At 36.9% G+C, this 27490-nt stretch overlaps 1 protein-coding gene across 1 annotated transcript; it reads left to right on the top strand.

The window, feature by feature from the left end:
- The first annotated feature begins 11920 nt into the window (after positions 1-11920).
- On the top strand, positions 11921-25850 carry LOC150095130 (low-density lipoprotein receptor-related protein 2-like). The gene is made up of 35 exons (XM_090411199.1): positions 11921-11990; positions 14280-14387; positions 14490-14624; positions 14896-15021; positions 15689-15814; positions 15905-16015; positions 16110-16235; positions 17141-17362; positions 17438-17609; positions 17691-17892; positions 18560-18755; positions 19375-19524; positions 19606-19822; positions 19940-20125; positions 20216-20410; positions 20500-20705; positions 21005-21130; positions 21220-21348; positions 21431-21544; positions 21636-21878; positions 21963-22079; positions 22279-22401; positions 22481-22645; positions 22760-22873; positions 22960-23079; positions 23168-23299; positions 23601-23758; positions 23858-24078; positions 24166-24375; positions 24461-24654; positions 24738-24857; positions 24944-25040; positions 25174-25329; positions 25414-25600; positions 25683-25850. Exons 1-35 carry the CDS (start codon positions 11933-11935, stop codon positions 25848-25850), a joined length of 5430 nt encoding a protein of 1809 aa, XP_090267325.1. The 5' UTR covers positions 11921-11932.
- The last annotated feature ends 1640 nt before the right edge of the window (positions 25851-27490 follow it).

Below are 27490 nucleotides of genomic sequence, written 5' to 3'. Positions count from 1 at the left end.
ACACACCTACGTATTGATTATATTTGTATTCATATATATAGTCTATGTAAACTGGAAAATGGATGATAGTTCTGTGATTCACTAATAGATGGCTCTGGGATATTTGTCCATTACAAGAACAAAATAATAAAAAAATTGGAGATGTAATATTTTAAAAAGTGAAATGTAATACTGGAAATACAGTACTCTTCACCGACAGATGACGCTGGTGTGTTGTGTTCATCACGTGGTATTTATCATATACATACCAACACAATTTTTCCTTTTTTTTGTGCATTTTATTTTCCTGTTATCTAAAGAGAAATTTAAAATGCTTTAAGAACGATTTTTATGTAGGAAAATAAAATTCTCAATAATGCTGCGAAAAATGTATCTTCCACTACACTATTCTGCTAATACAGTGAATGCGATAAATCACCGAGAAACCTTATATTTCACACACACACTCTACTTGCTATCGACTTAAATTGATGCAATAAGTCTTACATAATACTTAACTTAGCATTTAATAGCAAATAATCTGTAATTCGTGTAACTTAATGATTTCCAATTTCTCTCTTTGATAAGCAAAGTTGCTATAAAGTCTGGTGATCAATAGCGAACATTTTTTAAAACGATGACAAGGATGAACTATGTGGTTGTCAAACGTCTCCTTACTGATAGGAAATTATGTTTTCTGGTGGATTCTCATCACCATCTAGATGAGCTGAAACGAAGGGGAAAAAAATCTTTTAAAAGGTAGTTTAAGTTCAAAGATGTGTTTCGTATCTATCGTAAGATTCTCCGGCGATGTTTGCAATATTTTAGCAATTCCCGGAAGCCATTTCAAACCCAAAATGGAGTGCAAATTCGTAGGGAGGTGCACTGATAATTTATCACTTGCAGTAATAGGAAAATAACACCACAGCAACACATTACGTCTGCCCACCTTATTAACGACGAAAGATATGCAAATTGGCGGAGAACTAGAAGACAGCTAATAACGTTGGCTTGAGTTTTCCCTCCCCCCGCACCCCTACATAGACGATAACCCTAATCTCCTGCATAAAGCCTCTAGTAAGGATCCAAAATACGGATTACGTACCATGACATTTAGCCTCTGACAGGTGCTCTTGATTTACGAGGTTTCGGCCCGGTTTCACTGCAGTAATCTGGATTTATTACCCTCGGAAGGTTTGCTAGCGCGCGCCGATAAGGTAGTGTTAGAAAGAGGGAAGCCAACCCTTCTTTATTTGGCGTTAAAGTGAGAAATTTTAGTTCGTTGCCTCTTCGTTTTAGCATATAGTGCTTAACGGTATGTTGTGGATATGGTCCGCTAGGTGGCGTCTTGTCGTTAAGCAGCACGGTTACTGGGTACTTTGTGGATGATTTTAAATTGATAGCAAATCGATGTTGTAAAAAGAAAATTGAAAGGAATTTCTAAAGACTATTTCAAACGATTAAACTTTCAATAAAGTTATTTTTGAAATTAGAAGCTTCATTTTATGTAATCTTCATTCTACCTTCTTTTTTGCATTAAATGGAGAAAGTTTAGTTTGTCTTTTCATTTTAGCATAGAATACTTAACGATTTGCTGTTCATGTTGACCGTTAGGTAGCATCTGGTCATTAAGCAGCCAAGTTTAATAAAGATCTTGTAGATTACTTCAAATAGATATAAAATCAGTTGTACAAAAAAAAAGATATTTTTAAAACATATTTCTAAATTAAAAATTAAGCAAATTTTTTTTTAAAATGTTTCTTCTAGTATTATTTTTAGAATCTTTAATTTATGTAATCTACCTTTTTAAAGAAAATATTTGATAGCTATGAAAATTACCTCTAGGGGAAGTTTTTTGTAAACCCCAACACTGAGGATTAATCTCCTAGCCCACTCAGGGCGAGCAATTAGCTCATAAACTCTCTCAACTCACAGTCTCTATTAAGATAGCCTGGGATATGAAAAGCTTTTGCTTCACCCGTTAAGCCAGTAATGTTACTAGTTTTTTTGTAAATCCGTTACAGAAAATACTGGAAATCTATAGCTGTATGTACAGTCCTTATAAGGACTGGCTTAAAGGGGCGAAGCAAGAACTTTTCATCTTCCCCGTTATCTGTAGAGGACAGTGTAGGGATAAGGTGTTATTGAGCAATTAAAGCTCTGATCGTGGCAGGAGGGTAACAGCAATAGCCTAGCCTCAGTTAGAACTTCATTGGCTACAGCATTGCCATCCATTACCCTCGAAGGGTATTGGATTGAATAAATCAATCACCGCATTTCACGGTCCCGCTGTATGTACAGAAATTTATATAAATACTGTTTATTGCTATTATATTATATTATATTTATTGCTATTATATTATATATTATATTATATTTATTGCTATTATATTATATATTATATTATATTTATTGCTATTATATTATATTATATATTATATTATATGTATATAGATATAGAGATTTATAAATACTTTGTTTATTGCTGTCACATTTTTCTTATTTTTTTTAAATTAACACATTGTTGATCACAGCGGGCTACAATGGTATCTGAGGTATTGATTCCTTCTCATTCCTTTACAACTCCATCCTCCATTTTAGTCCCAACGTGGTGAAATTGTCAGGGGACGTTCAACAATGTAAGACACAACCTAATTCCAAATTAGGGTTGAAAAACGGTTGAAAGATGTGACTTGTATAGGTCATTGCGAAGAAAGTCAGCCTGTCATTTTAGTTTGTTTAATCTAAATTTCCCAGAAGATTTCATGCAACGTACGATGCGACTATTTTCCAAACTGGGTAGAAATCGATTAAACGATACGATTTGTAGAGGCGTTCGAGGAAAACGCGACCCCCAACGAATTTATTTTAATAATCCATCCTACGATCAATTTTAGCAAACCTGCTTTTTTTTAAGTAAAGATGTCACAAGAGAAGCATTAAAGTATGATGTATTATGTAATTTATGTGAATATACATCTATTTCTGTTCTATGGCGTAGCCTTCCCCATAGAATTTTTCCCAATGAATACATCCCTCCCCGGGTCTTAACGAAAGCGGTTAAGATTTTCCCTCTCATTAGCAATTTGTCCACATAGGGCATTGTTGTGTTAGAGGTAATGTAACCTCTCGTGTGTGCAGTCAGTACGTATACAAATGCATCCTTACACGTTTCTATAAGGATGCGATCCCTCCTCTCACAACTCCCTTCACTTTTGTTCAATTGGGTTGAAACTCCCAGGGAAGTATAAACAACATAACTGGAAATAACAGTGCTAGAAATTTAGTCGAAAGGGTCGATTTACAGAGGATGGGGGGGGGGGGGTCGCACCTACTAGTCATTGTCATTTTACTCCTGTTAGGCCGGATAGCCAAATGGGTTGATGATACGATTCTGTAGACATGTATGCAGACTTAAAATTAAGGTGTGCGTATGAACACACTCACACTTAAATGCATATGATTAGTATCGGGGGGCACTTATACATATGACTTGCCATCTGATGAGAAATTTGGAAGAGTTATTCCAATTTATTATTTGCATAAAGCGGAAAAGATTATAGACCGGTGTGTCATTAGTATCATAGACAAAATAATAGAAAAAAATATTTAAGACTCTTAGCCTATTACATGATAGGATCACTTGTTGGCAGGATACAAGACGGTTTCTTTAAGGAGGGATCTGTCATGACAAATGTGATTACTTTTTAATGATGAAATAGCGAGTAAATAAAAGGCATCGCTTGAGTTATGATTTCCGGAAAGCACCTAATAGCGTTTCCCAATGTATTGATTGAAATCATCCAATAGGATACTGATGAGCACATAAGTAGATAGAGTAGTCAGATGTCTTGATAAGGATATTGATGAGATGCCTTGATGACCTAAGTTCTTTACGGATACTCTTAAAACATTAGAAGGTGAGAAGGGAAGTGGAGTTATAATTTAATGTGAACAAACTCACGTATTAGGAAGTCTTTTCACTTAGTTGTAAAGTATATTATAATTGGCAAGAAAAAATATCCTTGTTTTAATGATTATCGAAGTGTAAGCAAAGAAAACTTGCCGAGTAGGCTGCTTCTATATGCATGCCGTTGACTCATTATCCCATAATATACAGAATACTTTCTTTCGGATGTGTATATTGTTATGCATTATAGGAAAGGTCGCTATCCAGACCGGTTTCGATCTGGATAGTGACCTCATCGGTGGAAGTCAGACCAGGAACATACTAGGGTTAAATCAGTGCTGAAGTATCAATGTAAGAATATCCAAATCAGTCATTTTTTTATATATTGATCCCCATTCACGAGAGGCCAAGAGACCGATATGCACATCAGTGCCGTGTGGGATGCAGTTGAGGATTTTGATAGAAGTTTATTTTATTTTTTTATTTTTTGAAGACCTAAAAGTTGTAATTGCTTGGGGATATTTCATGAGGAAGGCTTTTCTGAGAACAAAAGTCGACGGGATAAAAGAGCAGGTGTGTTTGCAGTTGCACAGTAAAGGAATGCTGAGCAGCTATTGCTGCATTACCAGGTACAACTGAAAGGAATGATCGTTGCCAATTCACTGGTGCAGTGACCAGGGAAGTACATGTAGAACAGACAGTGCAGAAACATTTCTTCTGTAAGATGAAGTGAATCTCTAAGAGAGGGATCATAAATGAGCCTAATTGTTCACCTTTAGACAGCATCACATATTTTAAGGGAAGTTTTAGGTGCACCACCAGAAACGTTTGAGCAGTATTTTAAGCGTGGGTGGATTTCGGATTTGTATATAGTTAGGAGTTGGGTGGGTGTAAAATAGCCTTTTGAACGAAAGAGAATGCCTAGTTTTATTGGATGCTGAGGAGGCTATTGATGTGATGTGTTTATGCGAGGAGAGACCAGAAGTAAACGTTAGTCTAAGCAGAGAGATCTGATCTTGTCTGGTGATTTTTGCGTTACTAAGGATAAGCGAGCTGAGATCTGCCACCCTTTTTAGGGATAGATTAGGGAAGAACAAGTCGTAAAGCTCAGCATGTTATAGGGTTACTTAACATTTCCTTGTAGGAAGAAGGAAAGGAGTTATGATATAAGTGTACATAACGTTGTTTCATTACAGTTATGAAATTGTTTCATAAGATTTAGTTCAGCGTATACTAGGGGATTCTGGAAAGCTGTGATAAATGCCTAGCACAAAAATGACATTAAAGCAAGTGATATAACAACAAGAAAGGACATAAGTCCTCACTCTGCTACTGGTATGTTCTTTCTTGTGGTTATATCACTTGCTTTAACAGCATTTCTGTTCTAGGTGTTTATCAGAAATTTACAGACCCCTTCCTCGTAAGATAGCAAGAGTTTGTGGCAGTTGGTAGAGCCAGGATCCACCATGGAAAGATAAAATACAGAGAGAGAGAGAGAGAGAACAAATATACAACAAACATGTGAAGTGGGTTACAGCAGTGGGTTACAGAAACAGTAAATGTAATTTTACCAGAACTAGAAAGAATTAGACAGTTATAATGACTGGAGGACAGTAGCACACTCAGGATTTAATCTTGGGGGTGGCGGGGGAGTTGAGTATAGACGATTTGAGAATACACACTACGCATCGCATACGACCTATGACTGAGGATCTGCAATGCTCGCTAATTCATAACTATAGAAATAGAAGACACGACACAACATTAAAGAAAAAAAGAATTTTAATTAGGAAAAAAGTTTTTGAAAATTTTCTAGTGTTTTTTTTTCCTTTTTTGTTTGGGGGCCAGCGCCCTTATTCCCCCCCCCCCTCTGGGTGGGCCACTGCTGGAGGATATGTTAATATAAAATGCATTATACTGTAATAATTATCCAATTTAATAATGGTCAACACCATTGGCGCACCCAGGGAGGGGGGCCTGGCTCCCCCCAAAAGAAAAAGGAAAAAACACTAGAAAAATTTCAAAAAACCTTTTCCTAATTAAAATTCTTTTTTTTTTTTTTAATTTATGTTGTGTCGTGTCTTCTATTTCTATACTACTTATGAATTAGGGGTCCCATAAGGTGGGAATACCCGATAGCGCTCGGGATCTTGGTCGCTGTTGCCCGATCCAGGCCAGAGGAGATCATGGGTATCATGTATTGGCAGATGCTCAGTCATAGCTCGTATGCAATGCGTAGTGTGTATTCTGAAATCGTCTAATCAACTCCCCCCCCCCCCAGGATTAAATCTTGAGTGCACCACTGGTCAACATGCCAATCGTTTTTGGAAAAGGTGATTATTCAGCATATGACTCACTCGCTTTATTATTATTCCCCCACCCCCACCCCCTCAGCGAGTTAGTCGGTTAGGAATGCGGCTGTAGAATTGGGTACCCTTTCGATGCTCCACTTTTACGCCCCCAACATAAGCAGACCCTGAACATATTTCATAAATATACCCTCTGTCCAAAATTAAAAAACCGAACTTTTCGAAAATAGAAGAAACTAGTGGCGCCACCTGTTGTATCTTTTTGCTGACGAAAGCGGCAACCTTCAGTGTTTTGTCAATGTTTATGACATTTGTTTCATTAGAAGCCGAGTTATAGTGCGAAGAGTGACAGTGTGTTTTGACGAACGGTCGGAAAATGAGTTTCGAACAGAGAACTGCGATTGATTTTTTTGTTAAAACTTTAGTTTCAACAAAAAAATTAGTTTCGGTTTAGATCATTTTTAATTAAAGAACGCTAAAAATAGCCTACATAGTCTATACATATTAATTTTAATATTCATTTTAATGCACATATTAATTTTATATTCAGTAAAAGTTTTACCGAAATGCATCAAATGCTTCAAAAAGCATACTGTGATGAATGTTTATCACGACCACTTTGAAATCGCTTAAACCAGTGGTTTAAGCGATTTCAAAGTGGTCGTGAGACGCTTGAGGACGACGAAAAGCCGGGCCGTCCAAACACTGGACCTGAACGAAGTTAACATCCAAAAAGTGCGTGATCTTATCAAAGAAAACCCGAAATCGTCCGTGAGATTGATTGAAGATGAATTGGGGATTCCAAAATCAACGGTGCAACATTTTGAGCGAGAGTTTGGACCTTCGTAAATTGACCGACGCCCAAAAAATGTATCGAATTGAACACTGCAAGGACCTCATTAAAACTGATCATAAGGACTCAAACTACCTTGAAAAGATCGTTACTAGTGACGAAACGTGGTGGTTTGAGTATGAGCCAGAAACAAAGCGCCAGAGTGCTGAGTGGAGATCACCAGTAGAGTGGCACCCGAAAAAAAGCCGCTTGGAGAAGTCAAAAGTAAAGATAATGCTGATTTGTTTCTACGATTACAAGGGCATTATCCACAAAGAATTCTTCTGCCCACGGTCAAAGGTGAGTTTTATCTCGAAGTTTTGAAGCGATTGATAGCGAGAATTCATCGCGTACGACATGAATAGCGTGTCGACCGACCGTTCGTCAAAAACACACTGTTACTCTTGACACTATAACTCGGCTTCTAATGAAACAAATGTCATAATTTATAGAAATGCTGCCGTAGCCACGCTAGATGGACTTCTGATGGATGAATAAATAAAAATTGCAAGTGCCTCAGTTAATTGCAATAAAACACACAATTAATAGCCATTTAAAACACTTCTTCCAGTCTTAGCCGTTTCGGCTGTAATTCCAACCCTAGCATATTGCAACATAATGCACGTAATTGTATGATAACAAATACTATTTGCTTACAATTATATTTCAAATAGGGGCTACTCCCCCCCCCCGGCTTCTACGACGCCCAACCCCCTGAGTTCCGGACTGGTAGGCCGGTTCTCCTTGAATTCTGACTCGAATTTTGAAGACTCGACCCCCAGGGTAGCCCCTGAATTTCAAAACGTTTCAAAAAACGTGAGATAAAAAGGCTTATCATGTTATATATATAGGGTAGATAACATAATCTGTAGAAATTTCAAGTATAAATTCGAACTTTACCAATAAATCTTCTTTGAGAAACACGATAACTTTTTTTTTTTTTTACTCAATCTAGTATCATTTAAGATGCTAATATGTACCATGGAGTGTATGGCTTTAATAAATATTTATACTGTAGACTGCAGAATATGAATGGAAACCTGTAAGAGCTAATGATTTTAAATATGACCTCATGGGTTTCTTTTTGGAAAAAAAAAAGAGAGAGAGAGAGATAAATTAATCAGTAGTGTGAACTCCGTGTATGAAACTCTACACTAAGGGCGATTTCCTCGCGTTTGGAGATGTTTCGAAAAATATGCAACCACCTATTATATTTGCTTACTTCGTGAATATGCAATTATTTTCGAACTCTGGATGGGTACATTTCATTGAAATTTAATTTATAGAATCCTTACAAAAATCTGTCGAGCTCTTCCGATTTTTATTTCATTTTGACCATCCGCATTGACATAAATCTTTTGACAATGTTCCAATAACCACCTGGGTGAATAGAATCGGGATTTATAGGGTGTACACAAGAAATTGTTTGCATTGGTTCAACTTTAGTTTCGGTTTAAATCATTTTTAATTAAAGGACTTTAAAAATAGCCTACACAGTCTATACTAATTAATTTTAATATACATATTAATTTTAATTTATTTTTAAACAAATGAATTTATATATCTAGAATATATAAATAATAAAATGGTGTAAATGACACAAAACATTATAACTTTGAAGTAATTATTATATTACTATAAACAAATCACTGTCCTACAGAGTTATTAGAATAACATTATATTTGTATTCTCGGGGGGGCCATGTAACCCCTAGAGAGCGCTGCCCCAGGGTGGTAGATAGGGGAGCCTACCATTTGTGTACGTGCGAACATGCGTGTGTGTGTGTGTGTGTGTGTGTGTGTGTGTGTAGTGGGGTGGCCCAAATATACTGAATAAGGACTCTTGGACCAACAGGACCATAAAGGGCAATCATCTTGATTGTAAGGGAAGTGGCACTCCCATGGATCCCCCTAGCTGGATCTATCCTCTTCTTCTTCTACTTTGAGGAAGATCCACTTACTTTAATCTTTCCTATAAGGCCTTATCAGCCAACTCTTCTTATTTTATGACCCTTATGCTATTAGAGTAGGCCATGGGGTCTTTTCCTTTCTGGTCTTACAACTATGTCCTCTCTATAATCCTTACTATAATTCTTCTATAATCTACTCTTCCCCCTTCAATATACCCTATTCCTCCTATGGATTTAAATTTGGAAGAAGGCTAGTTTAGAAGGCTTAAGGTAGCAGCCCTGCCACTGAACTATTCCATCATCAGGCTAGTCCCCTGACATGGAGAACATAACCATACTTGTAAGCTGACAGAAAAAGATAATTGGATTGAATCTATGGGAAACGACCCTGGAATGGAAAAGGTAAAACAAAAATGGAAACGACAAAATATAATACACATAGCAAACTGGAAAATAAGAGGAATAGCATATAAAGAAATAGAAGACCAATTATTAAATGAAAGAAATTTTAAAATAGCAGTAATCACTGAAACAAAAGAGAAATTAAAAGGAACCACGAGGACCGCAAATTTTAATGTGATATACAGTGGAGTCGACAGAGACAAAAGAGCACAAGCAGGAGTCATGATTTGGATTCATAACTCCCTTTCAAAACAGTTAAAACATTATAAATTATGGAATGAAAGAATAATAGAAGCTAGAATAAAAATAGATAGAGGCTATTTAACAATAATTGGTTTATATGCCCCAGAAGAAGGAAGAGAACAGGATAATATTGACTTTTATAATCAGCTACAAAACATATATAACAAAACAAATAAAAATGATTAAATAATTTTAGCAGGTGACTTAAATGCAAGAATTGGAAACACGAAAATTAATAATAATATAGGAATACATGGAGAACATACTCTAAACAGAAATGGTAAAAAATTGATTGACTTTGTAGTTTATAATAACCTAAAAATAATGAATTCCTTCTATAAACATAAAGACATAATAAATATATTTGGGCAGCAAGAGGATTGAAATCAATATTAGATTATTTTATATTAAATGAAAAGACATCAAAATTTTCACTAGATGTTAGAGTTCACAGAGGATATGAAATAAGCAGCGACCACTTTCTTGTTAAAATAAAATTAAGATTACCACCTAAATGGCTACAAGTAACAAGAACAGAAAGAAAATTTGAAACATTTGTTTATAAAACTAGACTACTGAATATCACAAATGTACTATGGCCATATGAACAAAGAATTAACCAATATCTAGATATTTAAAAATAACAGGTGTAATTAACTCTATATTTAAACCAAACCTAGTTCAAAAACAAACCAGATTAAAAGTATACAATACATTAGCCCTACTAGTTTTATTGTATGGAAGTGAAATGTGGACAATAAAACAAAAAGACAAACAAAGATTAATAACAGCAGAAATGAAGTTTATGAGAAAAACTGCAAAGTATACCCTATTTGATCACGAAAGAAACGAAGAAATTATGAAAGAATTAAACCAAGAACCGGTAATAGAAAAAATTAAAAAAATATAAACACGTTCAAAGAATGAAAACAGAAAGATTACCAAACAAGCCTTAAAGTACAAGCCATTAGGAAAAAGAAAACCAGGACGTCCTCTAAATCGATTCAACGGTGACTTCTAAGGCCATACTAGGAGTAAATCCTTGATGCGCATGATGATGATGAATATTTTTTACAAAATCAAAATAATTCTCGAAAAAATAACAGAAATATCGAAAATAAACTCATAACCATTTCAACCAGCATTTTCAAACAATAAATCAACTTCACGTAATGTGTATTTGTGAATAAAACTTATTATACTGTATTAATATTTCCATGAAAGATTCTCCCTTTCTTCCTCTCCTTTCTTTCTTTTTCCCCTGAAAGATTGATATGAGCAACAATTGTCAAAATGATTCGAATGATAAAAGAAATTATTTATTTACAGCAAAAAATATTCCAGAATGGGCCAGATTCTGTTATGGTAATGAAAGTTAGTGTTATTAATATAATAATGCGATCAAAGCCGAACTTTTTTTTTGTAATGATTGTCAAAATTATTTCAGGAAATAATTGTCAAATAACACTGAAATAATTGTCAAATAACACTGAAATAATAATCACCAAATCCTTCTTTTGTTTATTTTGAAAACGAACTTACTAAGTAATTTGTTAGTTTAATAACTTACCAACAGATGGAGCTGGAGAATGTTTTGTCGCAAATGTCATACTCGGTACTGCTCAAGTTTTGTTTCAGCCACCATTAGCTACCCCCCCCAGTACTGTTTACACGCATGCGGAATGACGTGTACACAAGAAAATTATCCTGTTCCATACACGACCATCAATTCCTCTCAAATAAGATTCCATTGAACTTGGTAGTAATAAATGTCAACACAAAGCACCAGACGCATCTTCCGACACCATAGTGGCATATCCAATTTCGTAGGAAAGCAACATTAACACACATTATAGCTGGATTACCGTTAATCTGCACACCCAGTCATTACATGGTCATTTGTTTGCCGACATCTCTTCATGCCAGAGAGAGAAATACTGACGCAATTAATAACCTCTCCTTTAACTACCGAAACACGCTACTAATTATATGATACAAGTTAATGTACAATCAATAGCTATAGTTTACATAGTTAGCCACTCTACGATCGACAATGCTTGACTGCGAAAACGTGATAAATTTTCACTGTTCGAAATCGCACTGGGTACCTTCACCCTTCCGTCCAAAATAAAAGGGTACCCTTCACGGATATTTGAATGGCTAGATGCGATTGGCTACCCAAAATATTTCGGCAGGTCCTTAAGGGAAAAGAGGGAAAACCAGTTCTACCTCGTCAATCAAAATCGACTGGCCCACTTAGTATAAAGATTTTTTTTCCTGAGGTGGTAAACGAGTCTGTGGTTGCGAAACAAGGCAGGTACTACAGACAGTACGTACCAAAGGGCAATATGCGGTGGATTTTTCCCTGGATTTTTTTAGTGCTTTGGAATTGTCAAGCAAGGGGTGGTGAGTAATATATTATTAATAATTTTTAATGATTTGATGTTTGAAATGTGCCGAATTTTAGGGTGTATTTTGATAGGAGAAATCTGAAAGCATGAGAAATGATTAATGACTAGGGGGGGGGGGGTTATAGTGTCGAAGCTAATCGCGATGTTTTGCCTGTCATTTAGCTTGTGCAAGGCTAAATTTATCTTCAAATAACTAATAAATCGGCTCATAAACCAACGTTAATAGATCATTGAAGTTTGTGCAACCTATTTAGATATATAATGGTTGAATTAGTATAAAAATTTATGTAAGATTAATTCATATGTTCCTTCGCATATTCACTTGAGATTGAACTAGCTTTATTACTTCCGGATCGCTGTCTTTGGGAATTACTTTCTTAAAGTGGACATTGCCACTTCTCACCTAAAAGAAAATATCCGATCCTTTCAGGGTGGGTTGAACTAAATCTGAACAAATACTTGCAAGCTGCTACAATGCACTCCAAGAAAAAAAAAAACAGTAGATAGTTTTTTACGAGGTAGTAAACAACTATCCAAGAATGAACCTGGAATAGCTAATGGGATTCTAAATTTATTATTCAGTTAATAACTACCTGCACCTATTAAGATCCACCCACTATCTCTTGTAGGATAGTCCCAGTTATAAGCAATCGGAAACGCTACCCAATATTACGTAATTTTGTTACGAACTCTAAATCTTCCCTTCTCTCGTTTGAACTACCTTGGGTCGACCTTCTTTCCACCAGTGAAAGAATACTGCCACAATCAACGCGGGAAGAACAAACACTCCCCCATACAGACTGATAACCGTTCACAGTAGATCTGCCAATTTTAGAGATTATCTGATCTCTTCGCGGCCTTCAGAAAACGTCAGTTACGCCCCCTTCCTGACGTCATCGACTACTTCAAACAGTAAGAAAATGGCATTCCTTCTCTGTGACCTTGGTGCCGGGGTGAACTTCCCTTCAGGGAAGATGGTCCTACCGAATACCGTACACATTCAGGATTATATTCGTAACTTAATAGGTAAAAATTTTAACTGCTGGATAATGCAACGAACGTCAATGTTAAGGTGCGAGTTTAGCATTCTTGTAGACTAAGACGTAATTACTGCATATTAATTCAAATACTCACTTTTTATTTCATACTTCCCCGTATGAAGTACAGGTAACCCTCGTACAACGCGGTCTACAAATCGTAGTAACCCTTTATCTTCATCTTTTTCACCATGCGACTTAAAAATCAAATTTTATCTTCGTTAAATTTGTGTCTGCCTGTATTCCCGCATGCAATTATAAGTAGCGAATTTATATTAGGGGAAATGCCCTTGACCACACATACGTAAATTGTTTACCGTATAAAGTTAAATTATCTTAGTTTTCTGCCAGGAAAGCGAATTAAAAAGGATGTGTTAATCTCGAGCTGAGCACTTTATTTTCTGGTGAGTTACATACATAATTAATGTAATTTTTATAATAAAAAAAAAAATTCATAGCAATGGCCACAAACTGCAACGAAAGGGAAAAAACACTTGAAAAGAAAATTCATTTCTCTCGAAGAAAAAATTAATCATGAATCGGTTGAAAAATGGAGGAAAACCAAGCGTTGTTGCAGGGACTTTGAATTTAAATAATCAACAATTCGAACAATCAAAGAAAATGAACCTAAAATCCGAGAAAGTGTTATTGCTGGGTCAACGATAAGTGCAAAGCAAGTTGCTCGTGTACGCGATATTCTAATGGGAAAAATGGAGAAATCTTTAATGATTTGGATAGACGATTGCACTCAAAAGAAAATTCCTTTAGCTGGGGAACTCTTATTAAACAAAAAATCTCTCAAAGTTTATGAACATTCATAGTTCAGACCAAGTGTTCAATGCGGATGAATCGGGGTTATATTGAAAGAATGCTAAAACGCACCTATATTTAGAAAAATGAAAGATCGCCTCCTGGATTCGAAGTTTCCAAAGATAGAATTACTCTTAAGTTTGCGTACCATATGTAATTTTTATCATTTTATACGATGTATTTGTTTCATAGTTTAAGTTTTCTTAAGTTGCATGAATTACCTGAATTGTATGAAAATATTTTTTTCTTGGATATGTTTTTGTTTATATAATCTAAAAAAAAAAGATTCAGGAACATAACCCTACTTCTATATGATCTGAGTCTCGCACAACGCGGTATTTCTGTGGAACCTAACATCCGCGTTATAGAAGGATTACCTGTACTAGACTTCACAATTAACCTTAAGTTCACGTCCATGCATTATCCTTTTTTTCCAGAATGCCCGACCAACTGGATCGATTGTGGAAATGGGAAATGCGTTGCTATGTTTTGGAGGTGTGACGGTGAAAATGATTGTGGAAATCACAGAGATGAAATGAACTGCGGTAAGCACCGATCTGAATTCAATACACTTCTTGCATACTCATCTGAAATGTATTCATGTCCCTTAAAGTCCTGCCTAACAATAGATTTTGATGCCGTTTCAGAATCAACCGCTACACCCTATATTCAGTGTCCAGCTGAACAGTTCAAATGCAACGACTCGAGCCACTGCATTCCCTTAAGTTGGAGGTGTGATGGACAAACCGATTGTGTTGATTCTTCGGACGAAGAATTCTGTGGTAAAATTTAGCTAAACTTTCATTGTAACTTATTAAAATCAGCCTGGATTGACTGCTATATCTTATTAGTTCCAATTATTTTGTAATGGGACAACTTTTATGCAGTTAATATTCTTCATCCCAGCTATTTATTTTTATAGTAAAAAATGCCTAACAGTTCAGAAGTAAAAAGAAAACTTGTCAATAAGCTTAATTACGCGTAAAATCTGCAATTACTTTCAGAAAAAAATTACTTTCTCAATTTAGGTCACTAAGTTAAATTATGTTTCAGATAAGGAAAATGCTACAGCCTGTCCTGGATTCCGATGCAACAATCATCAGTGTATCCCTAATAGATGGCGCTGCGATGGACAAGCAGATTGTAAAGATGCTTCCGATGAGAAAGGTTGTCAAAATGGTTAGGTTCTTTTTAATGGTTAGAAATCTTTCTAATTTGCAACTAGCTGACGAAAGTAACATCAGCCAACCTGAGTCGATACTTGATGACAGTGGATTACATAAACTTAATTGAACATCTAAGCGGAAAATTCGACTTAACGATATCAAAGCAGCAGATTTTTGCTGAATCCCAAGTTACGATGAATAGTGGTAGAATACGCTTCAGGCCCCAGTAAGCAGGGCAATTAATACTTGACGCCCAGCTTACTGGGGTCAGGAATTGGCTTGAGAGCACGGTTTTCGGACTATGTAAATGTCGACAAATGCTTGTGCCCGCCCTACAGCACAATTTGCTATAGGGATAGAAAATAACCCGTAGGCGAGAACAACATAACTCAATCGTAAAAGTACACAGAACTTCAAGTAAATTGTTCTGAATCGCAAACAATTGTTCTTCCCATAGCAAGACATTCAAATTTGGTATTCCCTTAAGGGTACCGATTCTTTCTGCAGAATTGTAACCTGAACTGGGAAAAACTTTGGACAGCAACCTAATTAAGCCCCCCAGTGACTCAGAACTGCATAGGATGCAAACTATGCTGATGTTACTTTCAATTAAAGTTGCGTGTCTCCAGCATTAATCCTAAATCGCTTTTAGTTTACACAATCTCTTGTATATTCTGTAGGATTAAAGGACTCGTGCATTCTCGCCAATGGAAAGTTCTTGTGTCCTAATGGACTATGTTTGAAGAGGGATCAAGTGTGCAACGGTAAAAAGGAATGTCCTGAAGGAGAAGATGAAGCAAACTGTGGTATGTACGAACACAGTATAAATAACACTGGATTTAAGGTGGTTATTTGACCTTTCATACCAAATATTCGAAGTTGTTCTCTTTTTGTAGATGCCTGCAAGAACGCCTCGTGTGAGCAAAAATGCTGGTCTACTCCATTCGGCATATCGTGTTACTGTAATCCTGGCTACCTTCTGCACAGCGACAATAAAAGTTGCATAGGTAAAAATCCGTCCTTTCTTGTTTCCTTTTTTACTACTTTCAGGATAAGTAAGATTTTTAATACTTAAACGTTACCTTTTTTATCTTTCGACAGATATCAACGAGTGCACCGACTATAACTTGACAGTATGTAGTCATCTTTGTATCAACACCAAAGGAAACTTCCAGTGCGAATGTTTTGATGGATATGTTCTGAGGAACAGAACCTGTATTGCTGATGGTGAGTTAATTTGCATGATCTTAGGCGGTCCTCTTTTTATTTGGGGGAAAGGTTGCATAATGTGAAAGGCTACAAATTCTACCATCTCTTGAGCTGCTAAGCAGGGTTTTCAGTTTAGCATCTTTTTAGCTGCCTGATATTCAAACGTTGAAACTGACGAGTAACTTAACGGGGGGGGGGGGGGTCTTCGACCTCGGGTTTAAGATCGAATCAGTTCGACGGATTACGGGAACTTCGGGGGGGATCAAATAGGTAAGAATTAAGATTTCATTGATCAACTTCAGTTAATTCAGAATTGGGAATTTCTATTTTTGAACATCGAAACCGACTTCCAGAAAATGGAACTTAATTTTAAGAATCCAGAGTGGTCTAAGTGTTTCAGTGGATGCCAAAAAGATACTGGACTGTAATAACTGTTCTTAGCAATACACCGGCACTTCTGGAAAAATTGATCCACAAGTGATCATCTGAATTCTAGGAAACGAAGCCTACAAATTCTTGTGGGCTACTTCCTGGATAAGAGATCTCAATGCTCCGCTTTTTAAACTAAAACCATCGAATAGTAAATCCTCGAAGCTTAATTCGAAGAATTTGCTTTTACATCAAATTTTTTTTCCTAAAACACACTTTGAATGCCTAAATAGTCGGATACAAGTAATCAATTGGGTTGACAGTTAGCATTATCCCCTCGCACACAAAACTGGTGTTTACTTCACCATGGATATCCATCTTAAATGAAAGATTTCCGTCACCTAGAAAGTCCTGCTTAGAAGCATAAACAATCCTAGAACAGTTTTCCAGATTGGCAAATATTATCCCACTAACGAAGGTTCCAGCCTTTACATGGGGTGGAAACCATGATTTAAAACTATTGGCTCCCACAAGTTTTAATAATTATCTTTCAGGGCCAGAACCTCTCCTGATCTTCACTGATCACCACGAAATCAGAGGCCTCTGGTTAAGAACGGGCCGCTATTTCCCAATTCATAAAGCTCTCAACGATTCAATGGCAGTTGATTTCGATAACGTCCAATCACGAGTCTTCTGGTCAGAAAAAACGAAGAAAACAGCTGCTATTTATTCATGTAAACTTGATGGCTCAGACATGCAAACAGTCATGGATAAAGGTAAGCATCAATATTTCTGTTTGAATCTTTCATGCAATATCCATATGCCACTCTAAATAAACCTTATTCTTTTAGGACTGGGAACCCCAGAAGGAATTGCTGTAGACTGGCTAGCACGAAATCTCTACGTAACTGATTATGATCTACAGAAGATCCTAGTATGTAAGCTGGACGGCTCCATCTGCGTACCAGTACTGGAGAACGGCCTCGATAAACCTAGAGGGATTACACTGGATCCAACTGAAGGGTATGCAATTTTCCTTCTACTCATCTTGACATTTTTCTTTTAACTAAACCATGCACTAAAGAACATCCCCGTTTCTTCTAGATTAATGTACTGGACTGATTGGGGTAAAGAACCAGGAATATTCAGAAGCGGCATGGATGGCTCCAATAAAGTAACCCTAGTTAATACAGACGTAAAATGGCCCAATGACGTTACAATAGACCACACAACCGACCGGCTGTACTGGTGTGACGCTAAATTCAACAGAATAGAATATCTTACGCTAGACGGAAAGACCAGGAAGGCAATTACTTTTCTTACTAAACAAATAGTTCAGTTATAGAAAGCTTTTATCTTGGGTCTATACTATGTTAAAGAAGCTAGGTTTTAATTTTTCCAAGTAAGCAAACAGACAACTCAAGTTTGCGCCTGAACATAGTTCAGGTCTGACGCAACTCGTAAAGGTGGAGTAGGGTCTGATCACTTCCTTTTTGTATTTCACAACACTATTCTTTAACATAGTATACACCCAAGGTAAAAAACTTTCTACATCTTGCTCTCATCCTGACATTTTTATTTAATAAGGTAAAAGCACAGTGTGGCAACTTTTTTAGGTAAAACTTAAGCTTTGTATTACTTCACCCTTGGCATTTTTAGGTGTGGCTCCCACTGACGAGATCTTAAAGTTCGAAACCGGTCTGGGTAGTAGCCCTTGCCTTTAATGCATAGTATCTTACATATTGGCAAGGGATGTGCTTTGCATTAGGGGAAATACTAAGGAAAGTGATCAGATCTTACTCCACCTTTATTTTAGACCTGAACTATGTTCAGGCGCAAACGTGACTTGTCTATTTTGCTTACTTGGGAAAAAGGATCAAAACCTAGCTTATAAAATTGCTTTATCTTTAACGTAAAATAGTTCAGCTGTTTAAGAACTATACACACTTAATGAGAATGTCTACCTCTTTCAGATACTCATTGAAGACACGGTGTACCATCCTTATTCCTTAGCTGTCTTCGAAGACTCGATCTACTGGAGCGACTGGACAACGTTCACCGTAGATACTTGCGATAAATTTACTGGCAGAAACCAGACCAGCTTAGTTAGAGAAAACAACAAACACATCATGGGTCTGCACATCTATCATCCTGTCCTGAGAAAACCAGGTAAAATTAATGAATGGTCCGTCTCGTTAGTGCGATGTATAACAGGATCGGGCATGATACAAAGTTCGTTAACCAAATCTTTTTTTTAAATCTATTGTACGTACTCTAAAGCATCTAAATTTCCATAAATTTTCTGCTGCATGAAAGGCTTCAGATTTTGCGATCTGTGCCTAGGAATGACTTTCACTTGGTCATTTAATAGAAATATTAAGGTTCTGAGAAACAGTAGCTGCATCTGAAATATCATACAGGAAATCCTATTTAAAACAAGATCCATGTTTTAGTACTTTATTGATACTACTTTGCATAGGGTCAACAGCGTTGCTCAGTTAAAAACTTCAATGACTTGAACAATTTTATTTTCAACAACATGGATTTTTTTTTTCCACAGGTAAAAGCCTTGTAGCAATGCAACTAATACCAAAAATGAAATTAAATTTAGGAATTTAACTCCTATAGCGAATTAAATATTACATCTGATACTTGTATCAAAATGTGCTAGAATGAAACTTTTTTTTTTTTTATTCCAGCAAATTACATTACTTATTTTAATAAAAGTTCAGACTCTGGTATGAGGTATTTTTTTTTCTGAAGTGTAAAATCTTATTTACAAAAATAGCAACACCTAACGGTGGTTTTTTAATTCCAGTTCCTAATCCATGCTGGGGAGGTCTATGTAGCCATCTGTGCATCATAGCTCCCAACAATAAATTCCGTTGTCTGTGTCCTCAGGGTTATTTCTTACAAGAAGATCAAAAAACTTGCATGCGTAAGTATTTGTCCACATATTATACTTCTTTAAAAAATTTTTTTTCTTAAAGCTCATTAGCTTTTTTCTTCTCTCCCACAGGTAACGACAATACTTCTGTAATATTCGTGATTGATCAAAACTTCCTTTACCAAATTTCCAATCAGGCTATCGGAAACAACCTTGTGAACACGCTACCGATTAAGCAAATAGCAGAAATTGCTGCACTGACTTACGACCGCACTACTTCCACCCTATACTTAAGTGATATCCGAAGACGCGCTATCGTAGCGGTTAATACTTCTACTTATGAAATCAGGTGAACTAATTCAAAACCAAATCTTAATATTAATCGAATATAACTCGGACTTGCATGAAACTTCTTTCCGAATTCCATGCAGGTGATCCTAATACTCCTGACGATTGTTAATTTCAGGGACGTAATTACCAAACACCTTGACAGTGTCGAGAGTTTGGATATTGACTGGATGGGCAGAAACCTCTACTGGGCAGATGCTGGGAAAGGAACAATAGAAGTAGCAACAATGGATGGACAAAGCAGGGTAATCATCGTTAAGAACCTCGATAGACCTATAGATCTTCTCCTATATTTGGAGAAAGGGTAAGAACTTGTCTTTAAGACTCAAATGCAGTTAATTGTAAACTAATATAATCTATCTCGTGTTGCATAAATTTTTTTTTACTTAAACAGATTAATGTTTGTGGCAACCTTGGGTAAGGTACCACGCATCATCCTTTTCGATATGGATGGTTCCAATAACAAAACCTTGGTATCCACTGTGGGACTTCCTGTGTCTCTGGCTATCGACAAAACCGTAGGAAGACTCTTTTGGGCTGATGCACGACATTCTTCAATCCAGTCAGTGGATTTAGTAACTCCAAAAAGGTAATTTTTTAAATACAGTACTTGATTAGTATCACTTGAAATTTTGCCTGAAATCCAAGCAAAATACTTAACTTAATCTTCTTTACTAGAAGACGTCAGATTCATAAGGAAGGACTGAATCATTTGGCTTCTGTTGCTGTCACTCCAGACTTTATTTATTGGACAGATACGGACGACCATAGTGTGAAACTAGTCCCAAGACTTAGTCCGGATGAAACCGTAGTCATTCCTCTACCTGGTGTGCATGGTTCCTCTACGATAAGGAAAGTGATCTACATTGATCCCATTCAGTCAGGTAAAGACATCGTCCATTGAAATCGGCGCCCAAACTTTCATTTGCCATAAATTTCTAATAACGTCCTTGGCATAACTTTACACTGAATATCAAATGTTACAATTAAAAATTAGATTATATCCGAAAAAAATGTTGGTGTCTAAATCCAGTCAAGATCTTTTAATTGCATCTTAATTCCATTAAGGCATCTAAACTCCTGCCAAACAGATGAATTTGAAATGCCAGTTAATACGATCTTTTTAAAAACGTTTTGGCGATAGTTCTGAATACAGTACTTAATAGAATAAATCCTTTTTCAGCATCAAGAGGGCAGTGCGCCAACAACAAAGGAGGATGCAGTGATGTGTGCTTAACAATACCAACAGGAATACTCTGCAGCTGCCCTCAAGGCAAAACTCTCGCAACAGACGGGAAAACATGCCAAGGTAGTTAAATCACTTAATCCATCTTTTTCTCAATTCAAGTCGCTGCTAAATAACGAACCTAGTTTTAATTGTAATTGACCTTTTTGCAGAACCGGCCAAAGGACACACTTGCAGTACTCAAGAAATCCAATGTTTCAATAGTACTCAGTGCATAGCAAAGAATTGGAAGTGCGATGGATCTCGAGATTGCCCCGATGGCTCTGACGAAGAGGGATGCGGTAAGAGACATTCTTATTAACTATTATTTTCTTATCTTGTTCTGCCGACCACGCATTCTAAGACTTCTTCCACCTCTTTTAGAACAAACCTGTCCTGTTGGTGACTTTACATGCAGAAACGGACGATGCATTATTGCGAGATGGAAGTGCGACTTGATGAACGACTGTGGTGATAATTCCGATGAAGAAAATTGCAGTAAGAACTTGATTCATATTCTCATTTCACTGAACTTTTTTTTTTTTTTTTGTGACGTTCGCTTTAACTCCGTTTTTTTTTTTTCTTTTAGCCACCACTCCCTCACTTTCGTGCGGCAACATGAGCTTCAGCTGCGGAGGTGGGCACTGTATCCCGTCCACCTGGCGATGCGATGGTCAGAACGATTGCAAAAACGGAGCAGATGAAAAAGGATGCGACGTTAACAATTGCACGGAAATTCAGCTCCGATGTGACAGCGGCCAATGTTTACCAATAAGCTGGAAGTGTGACGGAGAAGCTGACTGTCAAGACAAATCGGATGAAAAAGATTGTCGTAAGTATTTCTGACAGTTCAAATTGCTTGAGTTTTTAACTGCTGGTTTCGAACCATATTTTGATGCGGAGATTTCTTTTTCAGCACCTCGTACTTGCCCGACGAACGAATTCTTGTGTCATGATGGATCGTGCATAGATACCAAACTCGTGTGCAATCATAAATCCAACTGTCCAGATGGCTCTGATGAAAAGAATTGCAGTAAGTACTCAATGAGTTAAATCAATATTGACAGTACGATATTCTTAAATTTAAGCTTATCAAAGCAAAAGTACATGTTGGCCTTCGTTACCAATCAACCCACCCCATGATGAATTTTTATTAAACTACTTTTTTAAACGAGTCTTTTGATAGGCAACAATATGTAATACTTAATCAGAGCTAGAAATTTCTTTTATAGCTTTTCTCCCAAGTACCTGCCGTGCTAATGAGTTTCCTTGTGAAGACGGTTGGTGCGTTCCCGAATATGATCTTTGCGATGGATTCAACGACTGCCGAAATGGCGAAGATGAACTTAATTGCAGTAAGTACAGGAACACTTTAATTCCATTAAACATCCCCAGAACTGCATATCCAAAAACTTAACTTCCGTTTTTTTATAGCCAAAAAACAGTGTGGACAAAACGAATTCTACTGTTCCCAACATAAAAGATGTATTCCTGAAGGATGGGTGTGCGATGGCCAAAATGACTGCGGTGATAATTCGGATGAAGTCCTTCCTAGATGTCGCGAACCCTCGACTGAGATAGTTCTTATAACTACAAAAGGTAAACCGCTAATTTCTGAGTGAAAATGAAGTCTCGATTTTTCTATGCATTTTACCTTTGTAGGGTAGGCGATGCTTCCTTTTTTGTCTCTAACCTAACTTCTTAAACTTGCAGCTCCTTCGTGTGCTGATCAGTTTTCTTGTACATATGGCGAATGTCTGCCCTGGAGTAAAGTGTGCGATGGAAAACCAGACTGCTTGGACTTTTCCGACGAAGGATCACACTGCGGTAAGGAATGAATGATTCTAATGTTAACACCTAATTTTCTCTCGTTACTAAACTAAAAATACTAAATCAGTGTAAACTCTTTCCAGCCTCTTCCTGTTTAGATTCTAATGGAGGATGTTCCCAACTATGTCAAAACACTCCTAAAGGAGCCCAGTGTTCTTGCGAAAAAGGATATTCTTTAGCAGGAGACGGCAAAGCTTGTGAAGGTACGTACATACTCCATGCATGGGAACGAATTTCTCTAAACCTGTACTGAAATTTTATAATCAACTCGCTTGTTTTCAATTCTTTCAGATATTGATGAATGCAAAGAAGCGACTACAACATGCAGTCATTACTGCAATAACACCAAAGGAAGTTACATGTGTACTTGCGCTGTTGGATACTATGCTCATGGTCCAGGATACAAGCAATGTAAAGCTGTTGGTAAGTTTTGAGTCGTACTTGGCATTTAAAAACTAGACGATTTATTTATTCTCGCTACTTGTATATGGAGGCAGATTTTTTTGTGCTTTACATATTTAAGCAACTCTTTTTCAACTCGTATTGCTATGCATTACGAGGAAGGCCACTTGTGATTTGACATTTTGAGGTCTTGGTGGGAGTTCGAACCAGGAAGATCGATTTAATCGATGCAGTCTTCTTCCATATAAAAGTAGCCAATTGGTGTATATACACCAGATAACAAAGAAAGCTGCCTCTTACCACCTTTCTGATTTCCATGCAGGTGAACCTCATAAGCTCCTTATACTAATGCAGTACCAAATTCGAGCCATAAAACTGAAAACCAAAGAAAGCTTGGTATTGGTGATGAGTAACGTCGAAATGAAAGGAATGGATTACGATGCTAAAGACAACTCCGTGTTTTGGACAGAAAAGAATGAGGTAAGACACCCTTCTAGATGTTCGCTTAACTTTTTGAGCTAACTAGAACAAAGTTCAATTTATTATTTTTTTTATTTATTATTTTTTTTTTTGTTCTAGGGTACAATCTCGCGTCTTACTCTACCCGACTTTCACTACAAAGCTGTTATCTCCAACCTCAATGGACCAACGCTGTTATGTTGGGATTGGCTTGCTCGAAATTTCTATTACTCAGATGATAGTAACCGAATCCGCGTTTGCAGAGAAGATGGCGAATATTGCTCGACTTTAATTGACACGGCTAGACACGTTGCCAGCATAGCTGTAGAAGCAGAAATGGGGCAAGTTATTTTTTATTTTGCGTCTGTAAAGTTTTCAATTTTTTGTTGAACCTCTTCCCCAGGAAACTAACAGATCAATTTCAATAGGTTGCTATTCTGGACCGAATGGGAAACAGCTCGGGCAGCTTCTGGGCTAATCGAGCGGTTGTGGATGGATGGAACAACTAGAAAAATCATCGTATCCTGGAAAGTGTATTGGCCAATAGCATTAACCATTGATCACGTGCATCATATGTTGTACTGGGTGGACAGAAGATTGAACCTCATAGAATGTGCTGATTTCAATGGAATGAACAGGTAAGTCTTGTTCTTCTGCTTAGAACAATGGCATTCCTCTTTTTTTTTTTTCCCGAGAGTGATCTATTTTTTTTTTCTCTCGTAGGCGACAAGTTTATGACGATGCCAAAGACACCTATAGCTTGACTTTATTCGAAGATCACCTCTACTGGATAGATATGGTCAGGGATGCTATCTATAGCATTGATAAAGTCACGGGGCTTGACCAAACTATAATACAACAGGGAGATGTTAAAGGCACCATCCTACTCTCAATGCATCGTGTCAACCAACCTGAAGGTAAGATTAAGACCAAGTAGAAAATTTTTTTTCAAATACTCGTGAGTTTATGGCATTCCTTTAAACATATTTTTGTTTGGCAGATCTGAATCCCTGCCAGGGAAAAAACTGCAGTCACATGTGTCTCTTACGTCCTGAGGGTTACACTTGCAAATGTGCTGATGGATATACACTAGCCAACGACTCGGCAACCTGTCTTGAAGGTAAATGTCATTGTCAATTTTTATTTAGCTAATGAATAACTAGTAATCAGTAAACTATACTTAACTGACTTGTTTTTCTTTTTTAGTGGGAGGAAATCCAGAAGCATATCCCCTGAAAGACGAATGCACTGACTATTGTCTAAATGGAGGTGAATGCGCACTCCAAAACGGACCAACTTGCAAGTAAGTAAAAATTAATTTTTAGAGTAACATTTCAACCATTCTCTATGCAATGAAACTAATAGACAATGGTTCAAAGTTTAGTTCACAAGTATATCAACTTCAGCATAGCTTCAGTTAATGACTACTTTTGCAGGTGCCCACCACCCTATCATGGAGACCAGTGTGAGGTGCAGGTTGCAGCATTAGGACAAGCTGTTCCCCGTAGCCATAGCTGGGTGATTGGCATAGTTCTTGGTGTTTTTGTGCTAATTGCTATAGGAGGAGCTTTGGTTTTCTGCAGGAGACAAAAGTAAGAGTCGGTTACTAATCAGTATTTTCAGTTTCAGTAATCGAATTTCAGTAGTTTGAAACTGAATATTTTTTCCCCATCTAGTGTCAAATTCGGCAAGGTTGGAGAAGGCATTTCGGTAAGCTTCCGTAATCCAATGTTTGCCAGGAAACGCGATGAACAACTGATAGAGGAAGACGACACAGAATGCGATGTTGTGGTTGGTAAACAAGAGGTTCACAAACCACGAAAAGCTGGGTTTGGAAGTGGTCTTTACAGTATGCAATTCACGGTAAGTTTTGAGTTGCAACTTTAAGTACTTTTGCTCCATTCCTACCCCATTAAGTACTTGCTAAAGTTTCTTTCTCTTACAGCAGCGAAGTGGTTACTCCGATCTATCCGAAGATCAACCAGACTCCAATGGAGCCGGAGATTCTGCCTTCAACAGCGAATGTCAAACTCGAGAAACGCCCACTGTACAGTCCGACAAGACCTGCCTTGTAACAGACAAGCCAACCAACAGACTCCTTTATTTCAAATAGATTCATCTGTTAATCCCCCGTTTTGTTGTCTTATTTATAACTGTTGTAAAATATTAACTCATTGCCCTCTATGGAATGTCTTTATTGAAAAGTAAAGATTGTAAATAAACCTAATTTTATCTCTTATTTTGTTCTTTTCTTATGACACTTATTCTATTTTTTTTAACTTGAATTTAACTCCTGTTACAAATGACTTAATTTTAATTAAAAAAAAGTACTAGCGTATGCAATGCTTGTATTATTGGCATAAGCAAACCTTGATCTAAGCTTTTAGTATGTAGAACTAACTTTGAAATCGTTCCCAGCTTTCCTATATTCCTGCACACAAATTTTAGAAGCTATAAAATAGCAAGTTTGATACTTCTGCCCCTTTTTTATCGGAGCTTAAGTACGATTACTCAAGTGGAAACCTCAAGTGGGTAGAAAGGTTTCATAGAGTAGCCCACTTGGGAATAATTGTAATCGACAGCGCTAATGAGGATTGCAGATATGAAATTTAAATGTTTTACTTCTTTGAAACGAAGTAGTCTGGTAATAAAGAATGCCAAACATTAGGTTTCTCCTAATGTTTGGTATTAGGTACTTCGTGGCAAAGTACAACTCAAGTCGTACTTTGCCACCAAGAATACCAGAAACTGATGCCATATTGACGCGCACAATCAGGCTTATAACTAACCTGACGATGTAGAATCCTCGGTCTAAAGATGACTGTCGATTCCAATCGACAATCATGAGTGTTGTCCTCAGGTGCGAGATAATGTAAGAGATCCCTGCTTAGGGGAGTAGCTTCGAAGTTCGGTATTTTGATTTCTTTCAGTTTTTTTTTTTTTTTCTGGTACTTCCGGATTCCTCCGAAAGATTTTAACTTTACTATATCTGATGTAGCTTCCCTAATCAAGGATTTCAGTTCGAGCGAAGCCCTTCCATTCCCCAGACATTTGAGATTTTTCTCAGTATGGTGGTTCTGATCATGGATGACTTTGTTTCAAATTCGATTAGATTTTTTAAATCCAGCCGTTTAAATATATATAAATAATACTTAATTTCAGATTCTCTTAAACTTTATTTCAGAGTTTCCTGTTAATTTTGGTAACAAATATTAAAAGGCAATGTGAAACGTCCTCGTTAAAAGTAGTACTGGGCGCCAAGTTTTGGCAGAGGGTGTTCTGAGAAAGCCCTCGATGGATTGTACTTAATGCGAGAAAGTACAATCTCACGGTTACTCGCTCTACAGTTTTAATACTGTAATTAGCAAGGGCCTTAAGGCTCAACTAGGTTTCTTAGTCAGAGGTTTTAATTAGTTTATAGCTTGTTTTTGTTGCATAATATTTAATTTGTTCATAGTGGGGAATTAATTACTGATCACTTAACAACGAACTGATTATTCAGCTTTCAATTTCATATCGAATTGTAGCCCATGAACAATTTGTGTAGTTTCTTTCAACAATCTCGCAGGAACACTCGAAATATCCGTTATTTTCAATGAGCAATTTTAGTCTCAAATGAAACTGGGTAGGTTTACTGTTAACTGTCGGTCCAGGTTGATTGAATGTAACCATAACAAACCTAGGAAGAGGTGGCGTATTATAGATACGCACTCTATTAAAAGATTATAATCTACAGCTGAGAGTTGATGCTAC

This window comes from Typopeltis vanoorti, chromosome 21 (genome assembly GCF_054136105.1).
Source record: "Typopeltis vanoorti isolate ZY-2024b chromosome 21, IOZ_Tvanoo_1.0, whole genome shotgun sequence".
Classification (NCBI taxonomy): Eukaryota; Metazoa; Arthropoda; class Arachnida; order Uropygi; family Thelyphonidae; genus Typopeltis; species Typopeltis vanoorti.
This window is presented reverse-complemented; position numbering and strand designations above follow the sequence as displayed.